The sequence below is a fragment of the Leptodactylus fuscus genome, chromosome 1 (genome assembly GCF_031893055.1).
Source record: "Leptodactylus fuscus isolate aLepFus1 chromosome 1, aLepFus1.hap2, whole genome shotgun sequence".
Lineage (NCBI taxonomy): Eukaryota > Metazoa > Chordata > Amphibia > Anura > Leptodactylidae > Leptodactylus > Leptodactylus fuscus.
The window spans coordinates 199,951,670-199,971,345 of record NC_134265.1 but is presented as its reverse complement, the minus strand read 5'-3'; the positions used below and the strand labels follow the sequence as shown (position 1 = coordinate 199,971,345).

The window sequence follows — 19,676 nt, the reverse complement described above, 5'->3', positions numbered from 1 at the left end:
TGGGGTCCGTGTGCTTTCACTGCCCACCGCTTGCAAATGTGTTCGGTAGTCCGTTCAGGGGTCCCCATGCAGACTCCCCCCAACGGAATACTGAAAGCAGATGTGAACAAGGGGTATCTAGCCATCAGCAACCTCATACTCCACCCCTCCCTTCTCCAAAGAGGTCTGTATGTGCAGCTGAATACAGAGACAAACATAATGTAAACAGTCAGACTGAAGATAAGGAGCAGGGGAACAGAAGTGGTGAAGGAAACAGATATCCTTAATAAGAAATATCCTAGATGATGGAGGCAGCCAGAAGAGGAATGGCTGCTTCTGCACCCAGCCTATAAATGGGCCAGATCTTATGGGACCGCCCACCTCCACCAGGGGGGAGGAAGGAGCGGAAGGCAACTGGAAGATACCACTGTGGCCGGGAAAAGGGGGAGGAAACTGGGAAGAAACCTGTGGCAGCCATATTACTAAAGGTAAAGGAGAGGGGAAGGAATTACACATGACTGTGAAAGGGGCAAGGCAGGGGGAGAGGGTATACTACTACACATGGGTGAATTAAAACACCATTGCAGTCCTTGGCATCCTCCTGCATTAGCCCGATGCCTGCAAAATCAAGGTTAACACTAAATTCACCAGTCTGAGTGACTCCTAGAAGTATTTGGTTAATTCTGATATTTGTTCTATTTCAGGGCAGAAGAAAAGGAAAATAATGTGGAAGCAACAAGGTAGGAATTATATTTAAAGGGCACCTGAGTTTTCATGAAAAGTTGAAACATGTGTCTTGCTGGCAGTCTGTTCTATGACTGTATAAGCCTTCAAATATGATGTGCTATTAATTGTAATAATCTATTGCTAATCATTAATTACGTTATATGGCTGCAGAACATTTTACATTTGCATCTATGGAGACAGAACTATCCTAGCAAAAGAGTTAATTGCAAAAAAGCTAGAAAGGGGAACACCTTGTGGCAGAAATTAAGATCTCATATGGCTCTGAGAGTAGAAAAATAAAAAAAAGTTATGAGCTTTGAAAGGGGGTAGTCAAAAACCAAAACTGAAAATTGAAAATGCCCCCAGCGAGAAGGGGTCAAAAAACAGCTGTGAGGATCAATGAATGAATGGTATGCCTAGAATAGCCTTTCTAAATGCTATGTAAAGATATGCTTATTAAAAAAAACAATTTAGCCAATGATAGACTCCCTTTAAAGTACATTACATTTTGGTTCAGAATCACATGCTTTTTGAAATGCAACTACTGTATATACTCGAGTATAAGCCAACCGAAATATAAGCTGAGGCCCCTAATTTAACTACAAAAAAACTGGGAAAACTTATTCGAGTATAAGCCGAGGGGAGGAAATGCAGCAGCTACTGGAAAATTTCAAAAATTAAAATGGTCGGTGTTTTTGGGTGCAGTAGATGCTGGGGAATGGGAGGGGGTATTTTGGTTGTCTGTCTGCCCCTTCCCTGAGCTTGAGGACTGTTTTTTTCTTCCCCCACTTGGAATTCAGCCTGGCTGAATATACGGTATCTGCAGTGCTCCTATTAACCCCTTCCTGACGGACCAGGAGCAGTGCATATACCCTATATTCAGTCGACTGGGCACTTTCAGACACAGGGTCACCTAGTAATTTTCTACTTTTACATGTATTCTAGGGAAAGGAGGGATTTAGAACTTTTATGTTTTTATTTTTTTTTAATCTATTTTTTTTTTTTTGCACAATTTTATGGGAGATTCTATACATTAATATTGTGGCTGGTCATAGACTCCCCCTCCTAAAAAATAAAAAATTTTTTTTTTTTTTTTTGCTGACTCGAGTATGAGCCGAGGGGGGCTTTTTCAGCACAAAAACTGGGCTGAAAAATTCGGCTTATACTCGAGTATATATGGCAAGTTGTCTGAACAAAGACCATTTAACGTTTTTAATATCCTAGGTGATCAGTGTAGGTAGATTATTCCTTACATGTAGATTGGATTATATGTAAATTATTACTTTCACCAAAAATCATTATTGAACTCCTTTATTCTAGCATTCCACAGGCTGAAGCTCTATCTTGTAAATGAAGTCTTGCAATCAAGATGACTTGGGTGCACCTCTTTACCATGAAACCATCCTTAAATTGTTATTGAAGCTTTGTCTGGATTTTCGCCTTCAAAACCTTTTTGTTCAATTCAAAAAATGTTTTTCAAATATCAAATTTAGTGAATTGTTAATTTATTTCTGTGATTTATATGCAGTCTTACAGATGCCGTTTTGGTTTTCCTTGCCTGTATAGCGAATAAACATGTTAATGCGTTTCAGTTTTTGAACACGTAGAGCGTTTCCCTCATGCATGTATAGAAGTTTGAGGAATCCATCACATTGAAGTTGAAATGAAAAAAATACAAAAAATATGTTTTATGTATTAAAGACCTAAAAGAAGCATTTCAATGAAACTGTTGATAGAATTTTGTAAATAGTCACAGAAGAAATGAAAGGGAAGGATTCACAACAAATGAGGCTGATTCACGTCTCAGGGAAACACCAGTGAAGAGAGGTATTGAGCACTCGTTCATCTCTATTTGGTGATGAAAGTGGTTTTTCCACTCAATGGAAGGGTTTGTGTCCATTCAATATTTGAAAGAACACAAATGCCAAGTTCAGTATATTAAAATAAAAAAGAAAGTCAAGGACTGTTATAATTAAAATGTGTTTTGTAAGGACTAATAAAAAAAACTTTATCCTCATAGCTTCTAATGTATGAAACAGTATCTTATAAAAGTGAGTACACCCTTAACATTTTTGCCATTATTTAATTATACATTTTCATGGGACACATCGAAGATATGACATTTTGATACAATCTAAAGCAGTCAGTGTACAGCTTGTTTACTAGAGAAAATTTGTTGTGCCCTGAAAATCACTCAACGCACAGACATTAATGTTTAAATCCCTGGATACAAAAGTGAGTGCACCCCTAAGTGAAATGGACAAATTGTGCCCAATTAACCATTTTCCCTCCTAAGTGTCATGTGACTTGTTAGTGTTACAAAGTATCAGGTCTAAATAGGGAGCAGATGTCTTAGATTTGGTGTTATTGCTCATGACAATGAACTCTCTGAGGATCTGAAAGAAAGAATCATTGCTCTACATAAAGATGGCCTATGCTATAAGAAGAATGCCAACACCCTGAAACTAAGCTGTAGCACTTCGGCCAAGACCTTACAGCAATTCAACAAGACAGGTTCCACTCTGGACAGGACTCTCCATGGTAACCCAAAGAAGTTGAGTGTTCGTGCTCAGTGTCATATCCAGAGGTTGTCTTTGCAAAATAGACGTATGAGTGCGGCCAGCATTTCTATAGAGGTTAAAGGTGTGGGGGGCCAGACTGTCAGTGCTCGGACCATTCGTTGCACACTGAATCAAATAGGTCTGCATGGCTGTCATTCCAGAAGGAAGCTTTTTCTAAAGATTATGCACAAGAAAGCCTGGAAACTGTTTGCTGAAGACAAGCAGACTAAGGACATGGATTACTGAATGGCAGCAACTAGTCAATGAGTACAAAGACAAGTGTGTCTTGCCTACAGTCAAGCATAGTGGTGGGAGTGTTATGGGGCTACATGAGTACAGCTGGCTCTGGGGAGCTACAGTTCATTGAGGGAACCAGGAATGCCAATATGTACTGAAACACATACTGAAGCAGAGCATGATCCCCTCCCTTCAGAAACTGGGCCACTGGGCATTATCCCAACATGATAATGACCCCAAACACACTTCCAAGATGACCACTGCTTTGCTAAAGAAACTGAGGCTAAAGGTACTGAACTGGCCAACCATGTCTCCAGATCTAAACCCTATTGAGCACCTGTGGGTCACCCTCAAACGGGAAGGTGGAAGTCCGAACGGTCTCTAACATCCACCAGCAATGTGATGTCATCATGGAGGAGTGGAAGAGGATTCTAGTGGCAACCTGTGTCGCTCTAGTGAACTCCAAGCCCAAGATGGTTAAGGGAAAATGGTGGCCACACAAAATATTGACACTTGGGGCACAATTTGTCCATTTTTACTTATGGGTGTACTCACTTTTGTTGCCAGGTGTTTAGACAGTAATGGCTGTGCATTGAGTTATTTTGATGGCACACCAAATTTACACTACTATACAAGCTGTATACTGACAGCTTTAGATTGTATCTATGTGTTATATCTTCAGTGTTGTGCCATGAATGTATATCATGATATAATTACAAAAATGTGAGGGGTGTAGTCACTTTTGTGAGATACTGTTATGCCTTTATAAAATGTCTAAAATTAATTTGTATTTGAATTGTGTAAATAATTGTGTAAATTGTCAAACAGAAAGTATGACAAGGCAACTGTCACCTGAATGATCTCTATGTTTATCCACTTTTGAACACCACTTAACAGTTTCCATATAGATTTGTACATAAATGGTCCTCCATTCTAGCATCAGGTCATCCGCTCCATTCTATAGTGGCAGGACAAGACGTTAAGCAGCTCAGGCCATTGCGGTCACATATTGGGTACCAGTGATGTAGTAGCAGAGACAGCGCCAGTACACATCATGTGACCACCAAGGCAATGATTAGCCATAGTGGTCACCAGTGCAGACATTGGATGGAAAGGGTAACCTGATACTGAAATGGAAAATTGGCAGTAGGTGAGTACTATTTCATATTTATTTTAGATTCCACGCCCCACTTCCCCCAGGGTTTACCACAAAAAACACCCTTTAAATACATTGCATTAATTATCAGGTAGTGATTGTAACAATCCATAACAGCTAACATCCTGCTGGAGGAGTAATCCAGGGACCTTTTTAAACTTACTTGCTACCCAGGTCCTTTTTTCCCCAAGCCTTGGGATTTTGGGTTGGTTTGGAATTACATGATTTCAGAAACCAGCTTGTTATGTATGTACAAAAGGAATAACACTATATATAGTCATTATATGACTGATATTTTTCAGTTTTTAGCAGTTTACCATCTGCAGTCTGTATCTTAAGTTTTCATTGGAAGGTGGAGACTAGCTTGCAATCTTTCTCTCTCTCCCTCTCTCCCTCATTTCCTCGGAAAGAGCCCCAGGACCAAGCAGGACGTACTGTATATACAGTCCTGTACTGATGTGTGTAAAGTGTCTTGAGATGAATATAACCGTGATTTTCGGAGTGAAAGGTTTAGCAGAGGGAGCAAGGAAACAGTCTGATAATAACAGAAAGAGGCAGTTTATATTATAGAGTTTCATAGGCCCGGTTTACATCTGCGTTCGGGTTTCCATTCGGGGACTCCTCTTGGGAACCCCTGAATGGAAACCTATACACATTAAAAACTGGTTACCTGTCAAACCCTCGGTCTCCATAGACTATAATGGGGTCCGTGTGGTTTCCGCTCAGTTTACGCAATAAACATGCGGAGAAAAGTCCTGCAAGCAGCACTTTTTCTCTCCACATGTTTCGTAAGGAAACCGATAGGAAACCACACAGACCTCATTATAGTCTATGGGGTCCGTGGGTTTCCTTATTTAACCGCTTTTTAATGCATATAGATTTCCATTCGGTGGTCCCCAAGTGGACTCCCCAAATGGAAACATGAATGCAGATGTGAACCAGGCTTTAGAATCCCTTGTAAAATAGAAACTATGTATTATAAACTGCCTATTTCTTATCAGACTGTTTCCCTGCTCCCCCTACCTCTGTTAAACCAGTCACTTTGAAAATCACTGTTATATCCGTCAATGTATGCAAAGTTTGTTGAAACAAAAGTTTGTATTCAACTAACTTTTTATGTACATTATGTTTTTATATAATTGTAAAATGGTGTTCAAATGTGACTATAGTTCCAAATTCTTCATAATTGTAGTGTCTAGGCCATCGTATATTGCAACATCTTATGCTATTCTATTATGTAGATTAGAAAATACCAAATTCATCCTTTTCTGATCGAGGTATTTGGTTTCTATAAAACAAATATGAAACACCCTGGGCTGTTGTGACGTGTTTTTCTTTCCTGACTCCACATTGCATACTGAATCATTACATATCACAATGTTTTGTATGTTATTGCGTAGGCATAAAAGTGTCTAAAAGTGACAATTCTCAGCTTCTCTTACACTGCATGAGTCTGTACAGTTTTTTTATAGATATTACCCACTAGTGTTCATTTCTGGACTCTGGAAAGATTATTTTTTCTATTTGTAGTATAATTTAATACGCTATGAATTTAGATAATTGCTCAATATTCATTACACCCACAAGAAATTTAAGTCATGTATGGAAGGCTTTGATACTGTATATAATACCAAGGAAGACATATGTATATATATACAGTATATATATCTATCAATGAAACTTGATGTTAAAATTACACCAAACCTGTCAGATTTGTGTTTTTGTCATGGCGATTAAAAATGCCTCATTTTAAAGTAAAACAGCATTCTTTCATTTCATGATTGTACGAGCAATAATGCCCATTGTAAGAAAAAATATGGGCTCTAGAACTCTGTTCCCTAATATGTCATCACTGCCACCTGGATGCAACCACTTTGTCCCCTGAGTATGCCACTTCTATTCTCTATGTGTTACCACTCTGCTCCACGTATGTCCAGATCCTAAGGATAGACCATCAATCTTATAATCTGGGTATCCCCTTTAAGGTAAATTTTGTATACGACAGTCTAAGGTTCTAAGCGTGACAGTCTAAGTGTGATATAAAACAATGAAAAGCTGTAAGTATGCCTTTGGCAATTACGGCACTCATAGATTACAAGAATATAGAGCAAGAAACAGCAAGAAAAAAAAAACATGAAGGTAAAACATGAAATGTTATTATCTCTTGAGACTTTTCAATCTTTCGCACTCACAAAACTGTTATATACTCATATGTAATTTACATATAAGTAAAGTTTGGGTACAACCACATTCCAAAAAGTATAATGCCGACATCTTGATTATTAAATGTTTTATCTTTGTAGAATGCAATGTTACTATGGACCTTAACTTCATTGTAAGTTGAGGTTTCTATTGCACTTCATGCCATTTTGCATATTATTTGGTTTATTTTCCATTGCAGTGATTTTCTGAAATTAAACATTCCCTTCTCTGATAAATGACTGCAATAGCAGTACTGGGCACAAGAATTTGTTATAAATATGCCTCTAAAGCAATTCCCAAAAATATAGAAACTGTACAGAGAGCAGTAGAACAAGTTACCTAACTCTCACACTGTCCTCGCTGCTAGAGTCTGACATGATCCACATATCTTCACTAGAGGCTGTCGTAATGCCGGATGGTCTTAGTTGGATCTCAACCAAGGTTATAAGAACAGTAGATAGTATAAAAGATAGGTGCAACTGCAGACTAAAGTCAGCAAAAAATTCACAAGCCAGGTCATACCATAAAAGTAACAAATAATCCAAGTCAGAACCACAGGAATAAACATGTCCACACGGAGGTCAAGTCCAAGTGTTAACAGTCAAACCCAAATCAGTAAGTATATGGATATCCATTATAAAAGTCAAAGTCAGAAGTACATCAAACCAAAAAATATGTTCAGAGCACAGGAACCTAACTAGTAACAATTTATTAATAGCAGGCACATGGGAAGTGAATACACTTTAAATATCCCTCATCAAATGAAGATTGATTCAGTGTCTCAGAGCTTCAATTAGCTGCAGAGTCAGTGAAAGCTTAACGTATTGGCATGGAAACCTTAAAGCAACGGTAGCAATGAGTGCTACAGTGAGCAGAAGGTATACTGAGAAACCTAAGAGAATCAATGGAAGAATGTCACTTTGCATCCATTCCCTAATGATTTTGAAAAAATTAAACTGTGGTCAACTGTGGCTGGTCAAGCTTTTTTTATGTTAACCAATTGGCTAATAAGATCATCCAAGAAAACAAAACAATTTAGGCTGTGCTTCCAAGCATTTCAGTTCAGACTCCCACTTAAGAAAATGAAGAATCTCATGTTTTCAGAAAAAAATGCAGTTCCCTCTGTATTTTGATCTATTGAGGTAGGTGAGGCCTGGAATTGTCAAATTGCCCAAATTGGGCGTTTAACCCCTTAGATGCCACGGTCGCTATTGATTAGGGCTAAAGGGTTTTGGAGGGAGGGTGTCCCCTCCTGGAGGCATTAGAACCCAATCAAACAAGATCTCACAGGTCTGAAGTTTTTACATTGTAGCTGGTGCCTAATGAAGATCTCCAGGGCTACCTATGTATAGTATAACCCAATTAGGACATGCCAAAATCAGAAGTTAGTGCAATTCATTGTAAAAGTGATCCGAAGATTGCAAGTTAAAGAATCTTAAGACAAAAGAATTGTTAGGAGCAGAGTTGGGACTTCAGTAATTTCTGCTGTGAGCGTACCAGCTTCCCTCTAACGCAGACCTGGGCAATGTACAGCCACAGGCCATATCCGGCCCTCTGACTGATTCAGTCCGGCCCACATAGCTTGAGTAGGGAGGCATGTCTAGGTAGGTGTGTCTTAGTGCTGGCAGGACAGTGCAAGAAGATGGAGACATGTGTGGTGTGTGTCCTAAGGTACTGAGAGGGGAGGGGAATGTGAGATGCAGGGTGGAGTGTGTGTGTCTGTCTTACTGTGTCTCTGTGTGTGTCTCAGTAACCTAAGGGCAGAGATGGAAGGGGAATGTTATACTGGGGCAGAGATGGAGGGGGGACATGAAACTGGGGGCAGATGGATGGAGGGACATGAAACTGGGGGAGAAATGGAGGGGGACATGAAACTGGGAGTAGATGAAGGGGGCACTTAAACTGGAGGGGGCATTAAACCGTGGAGGTAGCTGGAGGAGGATCTGTCTGCCTCTAGTTGCCCCCAGTTTAATGTCACCCTCCAGCTACCCCTACGGTTTAATGTCTGCTTCCAGCTGCCCGAGTTTAATGTCCCCCTCTTGTTGCCCACAGTTTAATGTCCTACTTTATCTGCCATTAATTTATTGTTCCCCTCCAACTACCCCCTAGTTTCCACCAGTTTAAACTGGGGCACCAGGAGAGGGACTTAAAGGGGTTGGCCACTCTAAGACCAAAATTGAGAGACAAATGTTATGGTTTGTATAATAAAAAGTTGTATAATCTTCCAATATACTTTCTGTATCAATTCCTCATAGTTTTCTAGATCTCTGCTTAATGTCATTCATTCTGTTACCTCTAGTGGATAAAACTCTGACCATGGTCATGTGATGAGCACACAGGTGCTGCTCGTTATAGTCACAGCCCAGTAATCAGATATCTGCCTGGTAATCAGCTGTGCACCTGTGTCTTCATCACATGACCATGGACCGTAAATCACATGACCATGGACTGTAAATCACATGACCATGGTCAGACTTTTATCCACTAGAAGTAACAGAATAAATGACAACAAGCAGAGATCTAAAGAACCGTGAGGAATTGATACAGAAAGTATATCGCAAAATTGTATATCTTTTTATTGTACAAACAATAACATTTGCTTCTCAATATTGGTCTGAAAGTAGCCAACCCCTTTAATACTGTGGGGCAGTTGGAAGGGAACATTATAATGTGGGGACATATAATGTATGGGTGACTGTAGGAGGATTATACTTTGTGGGGGCGCATGGAAAGGTGATTGAGAATGGGTGGAGTCAATGTAGAAGTGGGTGGAGCTACATTTTCCACGGCGTGCATAGCCCTCTAGAATAGTTTCAATTTCTTATGCGGCCCCATGGGAAAATTAATTGCCCACCCCTGCTCTAATGTCTTTTTCTACTTGGTGTGTGTTCCTCTTTTAGGCTTGATCACCTGTTTGTTTGCCGGTCTTTAAAAAAGTCACTCCTTTTTTTACCTGGTTGCTGGCTATTCAGTTTTGCTCTATTAGTTTGGCTTTTGTCTCTGCACCTTGCTCTTATGTTTCTGACCCCTGGCTTTGCGGTTTGACCTCGCTTTGCCAACTGATTTGGCTACTACGTACCTGTTTAGTTTTGACCATTTTTTGCTGCTTCTGCCTTATTTTTGGTACCTTGCTGCCATCTTCCTGACGATCAGACAACTACTCCACTGATACTCCCGTTTGTCCATTTCCGTCATCTCTGCTGCTGACCACATAGATGACCATCCTACTTTATTACTGCTCCGAGCCCTACTGCTCTCACAGTTGCTCTGCTGTAACGGAACTCACCTTATCCTTGTCTGCTACAAAGCCTCTGCATATCTGAAAAGACGTACCCTCCGATTCTCTGCCAGGCCCTATGCTCTGACGGTGAGGAGTCTGAGATTCTAGGTCTGCTTATACCTGTGGTGCACCAAGTTACGGTGCACTGCTCCATTGTTGCCAACTCAGACTGAAGGAGCCTGGAAATTCCAACTCCACCACCAGGAGCTCTGGTGAAGACGTCTAGAGGCTGGTTTTGTATCAACTTAGATGTGCAGTATCTCTGGCAGTAGCTTTTGCCAGTTAGTAGTCCTGGTTTTGTGACCTGTTCCTGTAAGCTGAGTGTAACTGGATTTGTACATTACAAGAATATTAAAAAGAAAACTAAATAAACTTTAAAAGTAAAAAAACATTACAATCACATTAACACATTCCAAAATGTTTAATAGATAAGAATACATAAAAATTAAAAACATAAATATTGGAAATTGCTACGTCTGTAAGGATTCGAATAATACATCTGTAATGGTACTTTTACTCGCTAAACAGTGTAAAAAAAAAAAAAAAAAGTAAAAAAATGAAATCAGAATTACCATCTTTTGCCAAAAATGCATAATAAAAAGTATTTTTCCCCAAATGGCATCAATAAAAATGTCAAAGTCTTCCAGCAAAAAATACGCCCTCACACAATTCCATTAACAATAAATAATTACATTAATGGTCTTGGAAAGTAGCAAGGGAAAGAAAAATTGTTGCAAAAAGGTTTTTTACATTACACAAGTAGTAAAACTCGAAAAAAAAAACCTGCTAAGCAGTGAAGAACGCTCCCCTGTACAAGTCAAGTGGAAAGTAGAAGATTGAACACTGGTGATTTGGATGAGACAGAAGTCAATAACCTGGTTACAATGGCCTGGAAGAAACAATAGAAAGGGGAGCTAATGGATTAAAAAATTGAAGGACCTGTCAAGTTTGGTGGAGGAATTTGATGATGTGGGGTTGTTTCATCGCCAAAAGAGCTGGCTACTTGACTAGGATCGATGGTCAATGATTGATGGCCTTAATGCTGAGCAACATGTAAGTAGTGTAACAGACCCCCTTCTCGTCAAACTAAAAAGTGACAGGTGCCCCGCCCCTTTTTTGATGTAACCACGCCCCCTTTTATTATATGACCACGCCCCCTTTTATATGATTATTTTTGACGTCACTACGGCCATTTTATAATTAACACCCCCCACCCACCCACACACACACACACCCCCTCCCACCCCCCCCCCCCAACCCCTTTATAAATATGATGCTACGCCCCTTTTTATATAAGCTCTCCTTTTGCGCTGGCATAAATGATATTTCTTTGATAGAAAGGAATATCGTTCATTTCAGCGCAAAAGTGTCAGCCCCCTTTTTATATATGCTTCTCCTTTTGCGCTGGCATAAATGATATTTCTTTGATAGAAAGGAATATCGTTCATTTCAGCGCAAAAGTGTCCGCCCCCCTTTTATATATATATGCTTCTCACCTTTTGCGCTGGCATAAACGATATTTCTTTGATAGAAAGGAATATCGTTCATTTCAGCGCAAAAGTGTCAGCCCCCTTTTTATATATGCTTCTCCTTTTTCACTAGCATGAATGATATTTCTTTAAGGAATATCACTCAGCCCATTGCAAAAGTGTCTATAGTTTTATTTAAGATAAATAATATACCTATTTATTGTTGATGTAACCAGCTATGCACTTCAGCACCGCTGCGTGGCGTCATGAGTCAAGCTCCTACACATCCACCCCAGAAGACGGCAAGACATATTGTGACATGGCCGTACAAAGTTCCCCTAATACAACTATGGACCGTGCTTCTGCGCAAGCGTGTAGCGCAAAAACATGTCTTGACATGTAGAGGACCTGACCACAATGAGCGATTGGCATGACCGCGCATGGCTTTTCAGCAGAACTTATGGTACATTCTGCGTACGAGCAAAAACCACAAACACACAGCATTTATCATTCGGATTACCCACTACACTGGAGGGTATATTTAATTCGGCCATTGAGCTGAAAAACATGTTCCAACCGGGGAGGCTCTGTTATCTAACGTGACCTTATGTGACAATGAAAACATTTGAATGGTGTTTGAAAAACCTGATAAACAATTGAGTGGTTTTAGAGCCTGGTAAACAGTTGAATGGGTTTAAGAGACCTAGTATGTAATGTAACCTTATGTGACAATGAAAACATTTGAATGGTGTTTGAAAAACCTGATAAACAATTGAGTGGTTTTAGAGCCTGGTAAACAGTTGAATGGATTTAAGAGACCTAGTATCTAATGTAACCTTATGTGACAATGAAAACAATTGAATGGCCTGAGTGTCATGAACTCTTAAATACATACATTATGTGAGAAAACTAACAAACACACAATAATTATTTAAAAAGGTTTATTCAGAATGTCACAGCACAATAAACTTAGTCAAATGAACAGGCTCTACAGACTTGATTATATACGAACAAATTTTTCCCATGCACACAACGCAATGTTTCAGATACGAAGTTGCTGACTAAAGAATCATTTCTTTTTAAATCTGAATTAAAATGATTTAAAATGTCTCTAAATGGAACGCCCCTGCTAAGCCAATACAGTATGTATATGCAATAATGAGCACAGTAAGCTGAGTCCACACTTTGTAGTTGCCGATCCTGATAAACGTAGCTGGCCGAATTCTGATGTAAGAAAGAAATAAATTCTTTAGGAAATATAGCGTTCGATGGAGCAATCCCATAACTGTCAAAGAATATCGCCTTTTTCCCGTCACATAGTACAATTAAGATCCAGTGGGTCCCCGGACGAGTAGAATCATCGGTATTGACAACAAATGCAGCGGGGTGGTCTTGTATTCTGTATTGTGGTAAGAAGTCGCACGGAAATACGCCGTAAAATATTGTCTGTGTGTAGGGGTCTGAATTCAGAATATTTGTAATCTGTAAAGTATTCATCATCGGTAGCTGTTGTACAATTTCTTCTGATAGATGGAACAAATTTTCTTGCAAAAGCCAGATTTCAGTTTTTTCAGTTTTTTTTTATTCTTAATAATCTAATATCATGAAAATATCACTTCACGTTTATGGGAGATTTGAAGAATGTCAGAGTTCACAGCGTATACAATCATGTTTAGCGTATGAGGCGTTGGAACTGCGAACCTTATTTCAGCACGCAGGTTCCCCGTTTTAACTAGGGAGAAATGGCCTCCGGGTTCTTGGTCAGGTGTTAGATCAAAAGCAAATAATGTATACCCGTTCAGGAATTCTTCACGATCTATGGATAACCCGCTGTCCGATTTCTGTTTGCCGGCGATGTGCACAAGTGCCATATACTCTCTTACAGCCTGCTCAGAGGCGAAATCGGGTTGAAACGGTCGCGAAGGTACTTGGTGGCCATCATAATAAAGTGATGCTAGTGATATATTGAAATGCTCAAAGCATAAAGGGTTCTTCGCAACGGATCCAGAAAACGCTTCATTGTCAACAAACCCCAATATTACAGTTTTGGGTATTTGTCCTAGGAATAGGTTCTCATGATTTGCAACCCGGGTGCCTTGAGGTATGCTGTAGACTTTCAGAGAAGCCTTATCAATACTGTACTTGGCGGGATTTGTTAGAAGGGCTTGACTGTGGCCTATTCTGACCGCAGGAGAGACCTGAACACGTTTAACATAGAGCGCTGCATGGAGAATTTGCACCTTGTACGGTTCAGCATCAGATGACATGAGACAGAAAGTGTCTTTGTAATGTCCCGGTACTGCTAGTCCAATTCCCTCTAATGCAGACCGAGATAGCATGGACATTTTCATATAAGGTAAATATTTTCCTCCCCCTTCATTACTTCTATATATTTCTATTCTTCCAGAGCCAGCACACAGGGGGTCTATTAATGCGCCATCTTGTGGATGTTTTTGTGAACTGCACCTGCCTATACTTTGCCATTGTAATTTCAGTTGTAACTGTAAAGGGAGTGTCCATTATGATTAGCTGACCTCCAGGACCAATGAGGCTCCCTTGACTGGCCTGGAGGGAGAGTTGAGTGACCACCCTCTCTAGAGGGGGTTGGGGACGTTTTTGGCTGATGTCTTTTGTGTGGGGCTACAAGTGTAGACACAGCTGTGAGACAGAGCACATGGAGCATGGATAATGGCTTCCGACTTATCAGGGTGCACCAAGCAGAGATGTCTTCTTCCCTATCTTCAAGGCCCTTCTCAGAGAGTGTTTTCCTCTGAAGCTCTAATCTTACAAGTGCTGAAGTTGATGGACTTGGTTATCCATACATCTGGGACCCCCCACGTATATCTCTATCCAAGTAAGTCTTTGGGACAAATCTATATTTAAAGAAGCCCATAGCTAGTCTGGCAGAAATTGAGAATCTCCCGCTGCTAAGAAAAATTGTATTTGTTCTTCTACATACGTGTACCCAGTTTGTTGAGGACTAACCCCCTGGATACAGGCCATCTTTACAAGTATATACAAGTTAACTGCCAAGCAACCACTATCCAAAGCATTCTGCCCCATCCTCCGCTAATTGGACACTACCTGCAAAGATCGCTGTATTGTATGTGAAGAAGTCCTCCATATGTACATGTGTATTACTTTGTCCTGCTAGTAAAAAGAAAAGCAACGATTACCCCCGAAGCCTGGTTGTCTGTTGTCATTGTCAGATATCACGCAGGGGAGGGTAGTCGGGGACATCAAAAAGGGAAATTTTGTGCACCTTCGGGACCCAGGGACTCCCTGCAAGCCGGCCACATCTGATATATTACCGTGATACCAACCCTGGCCCTCCTGAGTGTTGCAAACCCCTTTTTGTGGCGTCACGAACAGGATTGTGCCTCTGTGCCTGCCTAAAGACTGTATGTTGCTTCTGGAGAACTACTGCTCCAAGACTAACCGATACTCTCTACAAAGTGGGGGTGAAAGCATTCTGCCTCTGTGCCTGCCTAAAGACTGTGTTGTTGTATGCCATGCTGTGTGACTGCATATTCCACCATTTTGGATTGACTAGCTTCTTGAGCAATTCAGCAGGAGTAAACTCCCCCCACCAAACTTCCCCCAGGTGCCAAAACTGGGTGTCGCCATCTCTATCCAACACTGAATCCAAATCCATCCCAGCTGTAACAAGACTCCAACTTCCCTGCCCCCAATTCTTTTTGCAAAGACTCCTTATCTCTTCAAGGATCAAAGTGATCATCCTGCCTGCAGCTCCTGCTCATCACTTCTGCCAGAACCTCCACTGCCATTGTCTGCTGTTACCTGCCATTCCTGGGATACAGATAAGTGCATTTTATAAAGTGACTTTGTATTTGCTGAGATTTGCATTTCATAAAAGAGACAGAAGCCTTATTATTTTACTTAAAGAGACAGTATCCTAATTTTTGCAAAAATGTCTACATCGCCTCGAGATGCCCTGTCTGGCGCAGATAACACTACAACCTCATCCTCCAGTTCTCCTGCACCTCAGGAGACAGCTACCATCTCTGCTTCAACTCCTGTTATAGCGACAGGCTTGCCTTTCTTTATAGGACCCTCCAGTCTTCCAAGTTACAGAGGGGATCCTCATACCCTTGCTCAGTTTCAGGAAAAGATATTGCGTACTCTTGAACTTGTATCACTTTCTCCCAAGCAACAGGTACAGCTTCTCTTAGGACAACTTGAAGGTCCAGCTGCTGAGGAAGTTCGTTCCTGGCCACCGACAGAAAAGACCACCGTTGACCAGGTCCTCACGCGTCTGAGAAAAGAATTCGAAGTCCAATCACCAACTGAGGTTCGTCTTAAATTCTATGACAGACGTCAGAGACCAGGTGAGACCCTCAGAGACTATGCACTTGCCCTCCAGTCAGCATATAGGGCTCTGCGCCAAGTTGACAACATTGATCCTACTGCTGCAGAAAGCATTATTACAGACAGGTTCATAGAAGGTGTGGACTCACGACTAATACAGAGTCAACTCCGCATGCTATCAGCCCAAAATCCAGACATGTCTTTTCTAGATTTTAAGACTTTGGCCCTACGAATAGTGGGAACTGATTCACCTTGTGCTAATTATTACTCTGCCACATATTCCCCAGACCTGGCTGGTGGAATCTCCGCTGCATCTCCATTACCTCCTATTGTGCCCATGCAGGCCACTCAGACTGTACAGGCTCCTACTCCTGCCACTATGCCCTCTACCACCGATGTTCTTGCTCAGGTAGTGGAATCTCTTTGCCAAGCCCTAAAGGAATTAAAAGGCCAGTCTGCATCATGTGAGCCCTCTTTATCTAGAACATTGCCTGCAGAGCCTCACTCTAGCCGCCCAAGTCCTGATAGGCTTCCTCCTGACCGGTCTTCACCACGTGAACGTCCTTATTGTACTTACTGTGAGCGTGTTGGGCATTACAAATACCAGTGCTTTAAGTTAAACGGGACACCACCGAGGCCAAGGGCCGCCCCTCGGGAGGTGAATCCAAAGGCCCAGGGGGACAATCGCCATGGACATCCAGATTCGTCTCCAAGTGCCCGTACATAACTATTTGGATTGAGGGTGTACCATTAGAAGCTTTAGTGGACACTGGGTCACAAGTAACAACTATTGGGCAACAAGCCTTTGAGAAATATTGGGACTCTGACATACTAAATTCTGTGGGCAAAGCGAAGTTACGTTTGATTGCAAGTAATGGTCAGCCTATATCCCAACTAGGTTACTGGGAACCTACCATTCGTATTGGTGATCGTGAATTACCACGACAAGGTGTAATTGTTACAGAGTCTCAGGGAATGGCTACACCAGTGGTATTAGGCATGAATGTTATGCGTCATGTATTCACTGAATTGCTAGATGCTTTGCATGCTTCTCTCCCTACTGCTACTCTTTCTTACAGGCAAGCTGTACAACGTACCATCAAAGTGCTCTGTGCCCAGCAGAAGTTTGCTAACCGTAATGGTGAAATCTGTCGTGTCCGTATCCAGGATGCCAGACCCGTCACTCTGACTCCTAACAGTGAGACTCTCATCTGGTGCCGGGTCCGTCCAGGCATTAACAACGAAGATTACGAAGCTCTTCTTGATCCTATTCAGATTGAAGGACAGCCGCTGGTGAAAGCCGCCAGAAGCATCGTCACCGTCTCCAACGGTAAAGTACCAGTACGGCTAGTCAACCTAAGTGATGCACCTATTGAATTGCACAAGTTTAAGTCAGTTGCTCAACTGTATCAGCTCAATTCAGAAGACATCCTAGATGATGAAGCACTTGCTTATCAAAAGTCAATTCATGTCCCTGCCGGAGGTACTCACAAACCTACTACCTTCTGGTGGAATGAACTCAACATTGGGGATGCGAATACCCCTAGGGAACACATCAATGGTGTCATCAAAGTTGCGAAACGGCACAGCCAAGCTTTCAGCAAGCATCCACTTGATTTTGGGAAAACCTCTTTGATCCAGCATAAAATCAACACAGGTGATCATCCTCCTTTCAAGGAAAGATACCGTCCAATCCCTCCTGCTAACTACCAGCAAGTAAAGAAGCTGATAAAGGAGATGAAAGACACCAAAGTCATCCAAGAAAGTCAAAGTCCTTGGGCAGCACCTATCGTTTTGGTAAGAAAGAAGGATGGTAACATCAGATTCTGTGTTGACTACAGAAGACTGAACGACATCACACATAAAGATGCCTATCCTCTTCCACGGATTGAAGAATCCCTCACTGCTCTTGGTTCAGCTGCATACTTCTCAACTCTCGACCTAACCAGTGGCTACTGGCAGGTCCCCATGGCTCCTGAGGATAGAGAAAAGACAGCTTTTACCACCCCGATGGGACTTTATGAGTTTAATAGCATGCCTTTTGGGTTGTGCAATGCCCCAGCAACATTCCAGCGACTCATGGAGAGATGTCTTGGCCACCTCAACTTCCAGAGTGTTTTGCTGTATCTCGATGATGTTGTTGTGTATTCTCGCACTTATGAAGACCATCTGAACAACCTAGCAGAAGTGTTCCAGGTTCTTATTGAACACGGCCTGAAGATAAAACCTTCAAAATGCCACCTGCTAAAACCAAAGGTCAATTACTTAGGTCATGTAGTCAGTGCTGAAGGTATCCAGCCTGATCCTGACAAGATCTCTGCTGTCAAAGACTGGGAAACTCCAAAGACAGTAAAGGAAGTCAGAAGTTTTCTAGGATTCGCGGGCTACTACCGCCGCTTTATACCTCACTTTGCACAGGTAGCGGAACCACTGACAGAATTGCTACGTGGTTGTCCTAAAGAAAACTCAAACAGAAGACTCCTAATTGATTGGTCTGAAAGACAAGAAACTGCATTCCAGACTTTGAAAGCCTTATTGACTTCTCCTCCAATTCTGGCTTATCCTGACTACAGCCATCCTTTCCGTCTCTATACAGATGCCAGCTATCAAGGCCTAGGAGCTGTACTGTCACAAGTCCAGGACAACAAAGAGAGAGTCATCGCTTATGCCAGCCGAAGCTTGAGAGGTGCTGAGAAGAACGATCACAATTACAGTTCGTTCAAGTTAGAGCTGCTTGGTGTTGTGTGGGCCGTCACAGAGAAATTCAAAGACTACCTTGCGGCTACACCATTTACCGTTTACACAGACAACAATCCTCTAGCTCACCTAAACACAGCACGGCTAGGTGCTCTCGAACAGAGATGGGCTTCCAGATTGGCGAACTATTGTTTCGACCTCAAATACCGCAGTGGTAAGACCAACGTAAACGCTGATGCTTTATCCCGTTTGCCTATAGGAGAAGAACCTCCTGAAGAAGACATGTGGGAAGATGTTGAGATGCCTCCCTTCTATCAGAAGTTTGCTACGCAGAACGTCATTGCTGCTACACAGCCTGAAGAAGGTCCTCAAGAGAAATCTGACCCACTTCAAGAACTATCTAGATGGCAAACCCTCCAGAAAGAATCTCGTGTCATAGGTGAAATCTATGATTACCTAATCACTGGAAGAATACCTGTCAGACTCAGAAGACGGTATACGGATACTGAGCTCAAACGCCTATGGAGGCAGCGCAAAAGACTTTTCATCCAGAAAGGCTTGATTCTGCGCAACACCTTAGATCCTGTTTCCGGTGAGAGGTTGCACCAAATTCTCATTCCTAGGCGGGATGCCAAGATCATTCTTGATGCCTACCATGATCAATCTGGACACTTTGGAGTGCAGAAAACGGAAGCCACCATACGCCAACGCTTCTATTGGATTGGAATGCGTGCTGACATTGAGAGTTGGTGTAGTGAATGTCCAGCCTGCAACCTTACAAAGACTGGTAAGAAGGATGCTAGAGCACCACTACATCCCATCCATACTCAGAGACCAAACGAACTAGTTGCTCTTGACCATGTGAAGTTAGCCCCGACTCGTTCAGGCTACTCATATGCCCTTACCATGGTGGACCACTACTCCAAGTGGGTTGTCGTTGTGCCAGTTAAAGACCTCACCGCACGTACCACAGCCATCACATTCTACCGCGAATATGTGAGACACTACGGGTGTCCTGAAGCAGTCCTAACTGACAGAGG

The 19,676-nt window shown here is 41.8% G+C and overlaps 2 protein-coding genes across 2 annotated transcripts in view; one reads left to right on the top strand and one right to left on the bottom strand.

Annotated features, from left to right (window-relative positions):
• Positions 1-2,527, top strand: part of ATCAY (ATCAY kinesin light chain interacting caytaxin) — a 40,207-nt gene extending 37,680 nt beyond the window's left edge. Inside the window, exons 11-12 of the mRNA XM_075281633.1 lie at positions 684-719; positions 2,026-2,527. Of these exons, the coding sequence (XP_075137734.1) occupies positions 684-719; positions 2,026-2,059 (70 nt within the window). The 3' untranslated portion in view covers positions 2,060-2,527. The remainder of the gene's footprint in view (positions 1-683; positions 720-2,025) is intronic.
• The window catches only part of MATK (megakaryocyte-associated tyrosine kinase), a 210,144-nt gene that overhangs the window by 122,118 nt on the left and 68,350 nt on the right, over positions 1-19,676 (bottom strand). The window lies entirely within an intron of this gene.